This window comes from Hoplias malabaricus, chromosome 5, assembly GCF_029633855.1.
Source record: "Hoplias malabaricus isolate fHopMal1 chromosome 5, fHopMal1.hap1, whole genome shotgun sequence".
Taxonomy (NCBI): domain Eukaryota; kingdom Metazoa; phylum Chordata; class Actinopteri; order Characiformes; family Erythrinidae; genus Hoplias; species Hoplias malabaricus.
Genome location: NC_089804.1, coordinates 19,040,500 through 19,050,505, shown reverse-complemented (window position 1 = coordinate 19,050,505; position 10,006 = coordinate 19,040,500). Strand labels below are relative to the sequence as shown.

Genomic DNA, 10,006 nt, shown 5'->3' with positions numbered 1-10,006 from the left:
CTTGTGGGGTCAATCAGTGCTTTGTTTGCAGGCCTGATCACCACTCTGCCTGTTTGTTGATATATTTGCTTATTCTCACTCCTTCAGTCTGTTATCTTCACTTCTGTCTTCCACCAAATGGCACTGATGGGTCTTTGGTCCTTGTCTATGAGCTTTTATACCCACCAAATGGTGTCTAGGCAGAGTTTTTGTAGCCCACAAATTAGGTCATGATGGGTACCTGTGCCCACTTGAGCTCCATGAAGGTGAACGTTTCTGATGGGAAAAAAGAATGCAATTAAGGTTCTATTGGCTTACAGATATCTAAGCTATTTCTCATTACTAGAAGTGTTATAGGTGAAGTGTACACTCTGTGCCATGGAGCTATGTTCAGGGCCCTTTACATTGATTGAACATTGACCAGTAGTCTCCAGGGTGACTATATGTGTTACACTGCAATACAAAAAAGCTTAAAACCTTTACCTATTGATCATATTCTAACCCATGTATTAGAGTATTACTGCTTTCAAGTTAAATAATATGAATAAAAATTTGTCAGGTTACCTAGACTAATTATGATTACACACACACACACCCACACACACATATATACATATATACATACATATATATATATATACTAAAAATTCTAAAACTCATCTGTGACACACTTAAATTAATGTGAGACACACATAGTTTTAACTGAGGTCAAATTGGCTTATTGGGACAACTTGGGTGCCTAATTACCCCGCACAGAGATCCTAATTAATATTGACAAGGATGCAGTCAAACCTCCTTAATCCCAAATAGCTAATGTTTCAGTTTAGGGAAAGTAACCTTGTATGAGCTTTAGAGGTAAAAGTCAACCAGTGGAAATGTGTAAGACGTTAGGGCAAGGATTCTGAAGATCAGAACCCAAGGGTTTCCATCTCTGCTTTGTACAGGATTTGTCTTTATCTGAATGAATCGCTGAATGAAATGTGTGGAAAATGAATTTTGTTTAACACAAAAGATCTAAAAGTAGAATATTATAACAAGTGGAACACAACAGACTATTTTATATTGTCAAAGTGACTAGAGTTCTAAATTTTATTATTTTATTCAATTTAAATGAGTGTAATGCTGCAAGTCTAAATATATCAGCCTCTGTGAAGGATGTGGTTTGTCAGATCACTACTTTGTGTTCTTTGATACGTGAGCCTCGGTAGAGATTATGAGCAGATGGGTTTGTGTCAAGAAATAATTTAAAAAAGACTGCACAGCTACTTTTCATGAGCAAAATGTGCACTACACCATGGGAACAGTCCGACTCTGTTAATGCTCAGCTGGATAGTTTTAACTCAAATGTTATCAGTGTTATGGATGAGACTGCACCAGTTAAAGTGAAGGTAACTTGGAAAAAGTGAAGGTAACAGAAAGCACCTGCTGTTCAAATCCAAAAGAGGGGATGTGGTAAAACCAGTGTTCATATTCACAAAGAAGACAACATGGTAATGTGCAAAACACGACAATTCTATTTCTCTTACATCATCAACAACAACGTTAACAACAGCAAAGTCCTCTTTGATGCAGTTGACAGACTTACTAACTCACCCACACTAATGGCCCATGAATTGGTATCATGTGATAAGTTTGCATTCTTTTTTAACACTAAAATCAAGAACATCAGACATGATTAGTACACACATATCCAACAATGAGCCTGTACCCTCTCTGTCTCCTCGTAAAGACACCTTGGTAAAAATGTCAGAGGCCTGTACAGTTTCCAATGAAATTATAATTGATAAAGTTAGTCATGTCAAACCATTCACCTACAGTCTCCACACTTTTAAAGAATGTATTTCACATGATAGCACCAGACAATACTCCAGATTGTAAACACCTCACTCTGGAGCTCCTTAAAAACTGCAGTTGTGAAGCCTTTTCTAGAAAAGAAAAATGTAGACACATCTCAGATAAATAAATACAGAACAATTTCTAATCTACCATTCATTGACAAAATAATTGAGAAAATATTTTTCAAACAAATCACTAGCTTCTTGTACCTAAACACCTGCCTAGACAAATTCTAGTGCGGGGTCTGGGCTAATCACAGCACTGAGACAGCTCTAATTAAGGCCGTTAATGACAATCGCTTAAACACAGGCTGGAACTACTTTGTAGAAATAGAAAATAATAGTTAGGGTGCCAGTGACTTTCTTACTTCTTCACTTTCACCTTTACACATTCTTCACTGCTTTCCACAATCTAGTCAGAATGTTTGTACTTATCCATACATACAGATACGTAGCCACTCAAGATTTAACTGCTTTTAAGTGACTAAAATATGTACGATATTCCGTTGTCTTGTTGTTATATCCATCATACACTGTGGTTTTCCTTGTGTAAGAAAACAGAGAGTATGTTCATTCATTTATTCTCTGTAACCACTTTTCCAGTTCAGGATGGGATTGGAGCTTAACTAGAATCATTGGGTGAAAGGCAGGAACACACGCTGGAACAGGGCACAACACACTTGGTCACTCACCAATCGACACTTTTGCATGGCCAATACACCTACCAACATGTTGCATGGAAACTGGAGAACCCTAAGTAAACCCCATGCTGAATACACAAAACTCACAGACAGTGTCCCGTGGTGGGGCTCAAACTCATAAGCACTACCTGTTGAGCCACTGTGCTGCCACACTTAATAATTACTACAAAAAAAGATTACTACTGAATGATAGTGAATGATAACAATTTCTCACTTCCTCAGTGGCTTGGTGTTGACACAAAAAATATAAGAAGCTCTTCATTGTTTCTATTTGTTTACTGTTCGCTAATTGAAAATATCCCTTTCTCTTTTTCTTAAAGGTTGAACACATCAGAGACATAACTTTTTACTTCTTTTTTTCTGGTTGCATTACCAAGGCATAGGTTATGGGTTGACATTTCCGCTAGGTCCAAAAGCAGCTTATTCGGACACTTGGGGTGCCTGGTCACCCTGAACACTAGATCCTAATCACTTTTGACAAGGATATAGTCCAAACCTCACTAATCCCTACAGATTGATGGTTCAGGTTAGGGAAAGCAGGGTTTAACAGAAAACTTCAGTGGGGTCATGGTTAAATCTTTTAACACATCCTGCTGTTAATTTTCCTTCTGTAATCTCAACTCTTTTTTCTATTATGAACAAGCAGAACAGGAGGAAGTTAACACTGGGACTCCAGGGGACATGCAATGGTGAAGATGGACCTAGCCAGAAGAGTGAGTGAGAGCAGTCTGTAAACTCTTTTATTTAATTCTTTAAAATTTCATTAATTAGTTTATTTGTGGGATCTTTGAGACCTCTTAAGATAATGACTAATGTTTAGGCAGAGGATTGTTCTGTGCTTGAGAGAGATTTCTGCGGTTTATAAATATTGATTGCAACTTTTTCTTGTTGAAATGTATTTTTTAACACGGCATACATTAGACAAATGCAATATGGAGTTCGATGGATTAACCAAATTCTGCAAGCGCTTTTTCGCCCGTCATGTGGTACAGCACTTTATCAGGTATATGTCTGGAATTCCGCTAGTTCTGAACTATTCATGATTGGTAAAAGTTCACTACTAGCAGAACTCGGATTTACACCTGAATGTCAGCGGAAGCCCAGGCTCAGTCTGGTCTTCAGTGAAATGCTTTTCTTCATCTGGTATTTGCTCTTTCAGTTTACTATTATTATATTTTTGGACTGAAGTTGATGCTTAACAAATGTGAATAACAAGACTTAAGTATTCAAAATGATGTTAACTCAGCAAGGTCAAATGTTTGTTCAAACCGCACCTTGTTATTTATCATCATTTTTATGTAAAAATCTAATGTGTAATTCCTTGATGATACATGGAAATTGCTAGTTGGAGCTCACTGACGTTATCTGCTAATTCCTAAATTCAGTTCTGTAGCAGATTTTCCATCTGAGAGGAATTGAAAGGTCTTTACTTACTGCACAGGAAATACAAATTCAGGTGAGATTCACACCAAAGCAAAGACTCCACCCCAGTTTTGAAAAACTACAAGGACTTTGTTGTGTATTCGTGAGGGTGTTTTTATACTTTTAAATTGGTTGTTTAATTTTTATTCCTTTAGCTGGGGAATGCAAAAGGAAACCGATAGTTAACATTATTGTTATGAATATCTCATCTTTCTTTAACCTTAAAAAATAAATCCTTAATCACAGTGAGATGGGAGTTCTGAATGGATGTTAGTCATATTTCCATAATGCACATAAAGTGAACTCTGTAAAAAACCAAGAAGTATATAAACATTTGGTTATATCCGGTTAAACCATAATGCTAAGATAAGTATGAAATGCCACTTTATTGACTTTATCTTGGTTCACTGTAAAATATGCATTGATAAGTTTGACTTTTTATGAGACCATATGTGTTTGTTTCCAGTCTGAAAACAGAGGGAAGGCTGGACGCTGGATGCAGTCTAAAACATAATCTGTGTATCTTGGAAATGGCAGCCAAAGCAAATCTGCCATGAAGGACATCGGCTGTGGTGAACTTGAAGTTGCTGATGAAAGTAGAAACACACTAAATTATTTTTCTTAATAGATTCCAAAATTACATTTGCAAAGCTGTTTCAGAAGCAAGAACTGGGGACTCAGTAGACATTATTAAACATTATTTATATATTAATTAATATGTAAATCAATTCTAATTTATAAATAAATACATTCAAATCTACCCAAGAAAACACCCAATGCACATTCAACACATTTTCATATTTTGCATTTATTGTATGTGTTTTTTTTTCTTTTTTCATAAAACCATGCATTCTACTCTATTTTAAAACAATCAATTTAAAGCAAAAATAAAGATCTACTTAGTTTATATTTATATTTACATTGCAATTATTAATGTTTAATTTTATTTATTTGGTTTGCCACCAGAGTTTTCTTGAATATGATATAAAATTAACATATCACATGATAATAAAGGAACTTCCCTAGCTTCTGCCATTGAACTACAGAATTACTTTTACCTTTGGGTAGGTCAGAGGAGAAATGCAAAAATGTATGAATTTTCAAAAACATAAAACATAACATAAAAAAACAAGATGTTCTCATGCCTGTATATATGAATCCTTCATTTACAGAAACGTACTCTTTCTGCAGACATCTTCTGAACAACCCAAAGCTGTAATAATGTCTTTTATAAAAGATGCACGTCTGTGGTATTTTCCTTTCAGTTTCAATAGGTTTATTTCTCTGGTCCTACAGAAGACACCTGGGTCACTTGAGATGAAGTGGAGGCATCTTCATCATCTCCAAATGGATTCTTACCACAGAAAATCATCTTCATCATACAGGAGCGGAACTGCAAATCAGACACAAAAGAGATCAAAAACATACAGGAAATTAAATTATATACAAGTCAGTGAAAACTTTTACTGAAAAAAATAATTGTTCCAATCTAGGAAAAATACATAAAAATCAGAATTGTTCAGACTGGATATGACGATGGGAACCTGATCTTTGAATTGCTTTAAAGCTACCTCACAGAAAGTTATTCTGACATCTGAGACAATGTTTTACAAAAGTGTTAAGATAAATTTTTGGTCTAAAACATATTTTAAACACAAACCCCATGTCCAAATTTTTGTGACATTGCCAAAAATGTAATAAAAACATGAACCTGTGTTTTTAAATAATTCTCATGAACGTTTATTTATTGTTTCCATAGACCAACGTGATTGTTTTTTTATCAACATGAACAAATTTAGAGTCATATGCCTGCAATACACTCCAAACATTTGGGTCGAGTGAATATATGAGTGAAAAGTTTACTGAAAAATTCTCACACAGTTCTAAAATATTACACTATAAGCTTATGAATATAAAAGATATAAAAGGAACATTCACCAAACACTCAGACTTTGCAAACAAAATAAGAGCCGTTGCTCATCAATTTGTGTTGGGAAATCTCTGATAAATGGGTAAGGTTGGCATCCAGTACTGAATGTGTGTCCATTAAGCTGGCAGGCAGTATGTTTGGAGAAACCATTATGTTACTATGATGGACATAGCCATGTGGGCTTCGAGTACTTCAGTGTCACTTAACACCATTTGCAGCTGCATCAAGAAATGCAACCTGAAACTGTATTATGCAAAGAAGAAGTTGTGTATATTTTGCGTGGAAATCCCAGAAATTTTTCTGAGCCCAACGTCATCAAAGAATAAAAAAAAGAAAGGAGAAACTAGTTCTGTGGTCAAACAAGTCCATGTTTTTTGGGGAAAATGGATAAAATTTTAGATGGTCTTTAGATGTGAAAAGACCATGCAGATTGTGACCAACAAAAAAGTGAAAAAAAAACATTATCTGTGCTCTACGTATGGGTAATCTGCATATATGCGAATGTACCATTAATACGGAGGCTTATACTGGTATTTTGGAGAGACCAGAGTGTTGAGCATTTCAAGTCTTGCATGAGGAGCTGAATTCATAAACCTGTCACTGTCACAGCTTTCTTTGTTTGTGCTGCAGACATCAGTTCTACATCGGTGTATATCTAACAAGTAGTATTACATTCATTTTGCAAACACTGAACATGTTTAATATCTTATTTAGAAATGGGCTTTGCACATTCATGGAACTACTCACTTTTTAAGGTAAGTGCCAACGGATTAATGTTTGCATTATTTTTTTTTTTTACACATTCCTAACACAAGCAGAAGTAAATAAACCAATAAAAATTCAAATATATGTATGTAAAGGCATATTTTGCTTCATCTTCATTTCTACAGAAAACTGCTCAAACACTCTGATATCTGAATGTCCTCATTCATGCTAACATAAATACACAATTGCCAGTGTAAACAAACAAAGCAATAATTATTAATTCAGCAGAGACCTGAACATTAATGCAAATGTTTAAATAATCAGAAAAAAGTTTCAAAGCAGAGCCATTGAACAAGAGAGACTGTCTGCAAAAAGAAGAAATAGTGATTAGGGTTATGAGTGGAGAGAGAACAAGCTGAAATGTGAACTCTTCACAACTACAGCACATGTTTCCACTGTTTCTAACCTCCTGAGATGAGGTGGGGCTGAGAGAACTCGGTGGTATTTAAAAACAAATATATTTTTATGCATATCTTGACGCTGAGGCAGAATGTGCATAATGACATGTTTTTCAAATTACAGTGATCCCTCGTTTTTCACGGGGGATGCGTTCGAAGACCCACCCGCGAAAAACAAATTTCCGTGAAGTAGAGGAAAGATATATTTTTTATGTATTTAACGAGTGTTTGGACTTTTAAAACCCTCCCTGTTAATGTTAACAACCCACCCTTTGCATTAAACATGTTTCTCAGCTGGAACTACATGTGATATCCTACCAGTTTCCTTAATAGAGTCATTCCTAAGCTGCGATTTAGCATCAGTAAATTTCACTCGACTGTGGACATGAACAATACATGTACTGTACATAAGAAATACTTGTAAATGATATATTTTGTCACCTACAGGCCCAGTCTAGTACATGGAAATAATAAAAAAGCCCCCTTGAAAAAACCCTCGAAGTAGCGAATCCACGAAAGATGAACCACAAAGTAGCGAGGGATTACTGTATTCACCAGCCCATGTATCTATTTTTATATTAGTGGCATTACCATTCCTCATGTGATGCTGTCAGACATTTAACAGTGGTTTTTGTCTGAACCTTCATACATTTCTCCACTTTTCCTGAATCTTTTGACGGTAATGTGTACAAGATTGGCAAAAGGTTACAAAAATACAAAAAACATTCTGTCACTAATTTACCTGCCTCTACCAACACTGGAATGTTTACTTTTATTCTATAAATTTTACACTCTTACCCCTGACACAAAATTTGTTAAAATGTACAAAATACAAAAACAGTAGAAAAATGTACTTGTGCATTTGCCTGATAAATAAATGTTCAGAAGATTTGAAGTATCACAGAATCTCGTTTTTACTTCATTTTTTTAATGCAATTTTAAAATTAATAATGTGTTTTGTTTTTAATGTTTTTGTCATGATTTGTGGCTACATCACCTGTTTGTTCATGAAGACATAAATGACGGGGTTATAGACTGTCGAAGCCTTTGAGAAGCAGGAAGGTATGGTGCCCATCCGCAGGTCAAATGTTTGGCCACGGTTGAACACCACCCACAGGGCAAAAGAAGCATAGGGCAGCCAGCAAACCAGAAAACCTAAAACCATCACCACCACCATCTTCGTCACCTCTCTCTCTGCCTTCTGTGTGGAGGCGGAGTCAGCCTGTGCTTTGGCAGCCTAGTTGACATAGGTATCAAAGCAATAAGACAATGGTTATCATTCAAGCACCATCTATTATAAACTCTTTAGAGAACCACCTATAGAACCGCTAGAGAAACAGCAGCAGTATAAGAGTGGCACTGGAGAAGATTAATGACTCTGGCCAGCACAGATTTGGATGTCCCTGCTCAGACACATCTGCTGAATCTGTTACTTAACAAATTAGTTAAATCAAATGAGTCAGACTCATCACTATTTCCAGGACTATGACTGAGTTTATGGCTGATGGATTCTCACTGATTTGAGTGTGAAGAGCAGCTGGGTGTAGCAAAAGAGGATGACAGTGAAGGGGAAGCCAAAGCAGAAACAGAAAAGGAACATGACATAAGACTCGTTGTTGTATTTGTTTTCAGTAGTGTACCAGTCTGGACCACAGGAACACTGAAGACCCTCAGGGATATACCTGAAAAAAGACCAGAAATAGATCAACTAAATGAACATGATATAAAACATAAAAATAATATATTTATCCGGCTCCAATGGCAATTTTAATCTGGCAATAATTGATTTGCTGTACTCTATTTTTATTTACTACATACTAGATTCAATTAAAATATGCATAAAGATATTGTGAGTGGTTTGTTTATTTATTTATTTATTTATGGACTGACCTACTCCAACCAAACAGTGGTGGTGCTGAGGCAAGCAGAGCAAAAACCCAGGTGATTCCACAGCCAATGATGGCATGAGTTCCTTTAAAGGAGAAATTTCCCACAGGTTTACAGATGACCAGCCACCTCTCAAAGGCCACCACAGAAAGAGACCACAGGCTGACCATACCTTCATGGTAAAAAATGCAAGAAAGCAAACATGAAGAATTAATCAGGCTTTGTAATAGATCAACATTAAATTGCAAAATATTCCATATTTAAAATATATTACCAATACATTACAATTTATTTGGGTGCTATGGACAAGTAAATTGAAATGTTTAAAGTAAACGTATAATGACACACATTACCTCCTAAAGTTGCCAAAAATCCCTCAACTTTACATGCAGTGGGTCCAAACACAAAGTAACGGTTGAAGAAGGAGACAAAGGCAGTGAAGGAGCCAACAGTCGACACCAGCAGGTTAGATATAGCCAGGTTTACGAGAATGTAGTTTAGATGTGATCGAAGTTTTTTGTACTGGATGGTGCAGACAATGGTAAGGACATTGATGGAGGTCCCAGTGACGAAGAGAAAGAACATGAAGACTGCCATGGCCATAAAAGTTCCTGTTCCACCCAGGTGGTCCTGTGGGACAAGAAATGGACTGAGAGCTGTGATGTTATTGGTGTCCAATGGGATGGGGATGTAGAAATCCTCTGGTAACTCCTGCTGACGACTCTTCATTTTTTCTTGATAATGACTCTCTAAAAATAATCAAGAGTAACTTTTCCTAAAGGTTGTGTCTGGTAATCTTCTACTAAACAATACTCAGCAGTATCTTTTCCACTAGGTTCTTACAGCTTTATTTCATTCCCCCTACAGCACAGGGATGTTGAGACAAACCTAAACCTTCCTTTGATAACATGAGGATGTCAACTGTCTGAAATCTATGTACTGCGTGATGTCTTTCATGATCTTTTATAGGCCTGTTAGGACTGTCTTAGCTAATTATATGCTCTCTCTCTCTCTCTCTCTCTCTCTCTCTCTCTCTCTCACACACACACACACACACACACACACACACACAAACTGCAAATACACTTG

The 10,006-nt window shown here is 36.3% G+C and overlaps 1 protein-coding gene across 1 annotated transcript; it reads right to left on the bottom strand.

The window, feature by feature from the left end:
* Positions 1–5,213: 5,213 nt before the first annotated feature.
* opn1sw2 (opsin 1 (cone pigments), short-wave-sensitive 2) lies at positions 5,214–9,646 on the bottom strand. The gene is made up of 5 exons (XM_066671258.1): positions 9,271–9,646; positions 8,921–9,089; positions 8,547–8,712; positions 8,028–8,267; positions 5,214–5,330 (listed from the first exon to the last, which is right to left on the bottom strand). The coding sequence occupies exons 1-5, from the start codon at positions 9,644–9,646 to the stop codon at positions 5,214–5,216; spliced, it is 1,068 nt and encodes a 355-aa protein (XP_066527355.1).
* Between the last annotated feature and the right edge of the window lie 360 nt (positions 9,647–10,006).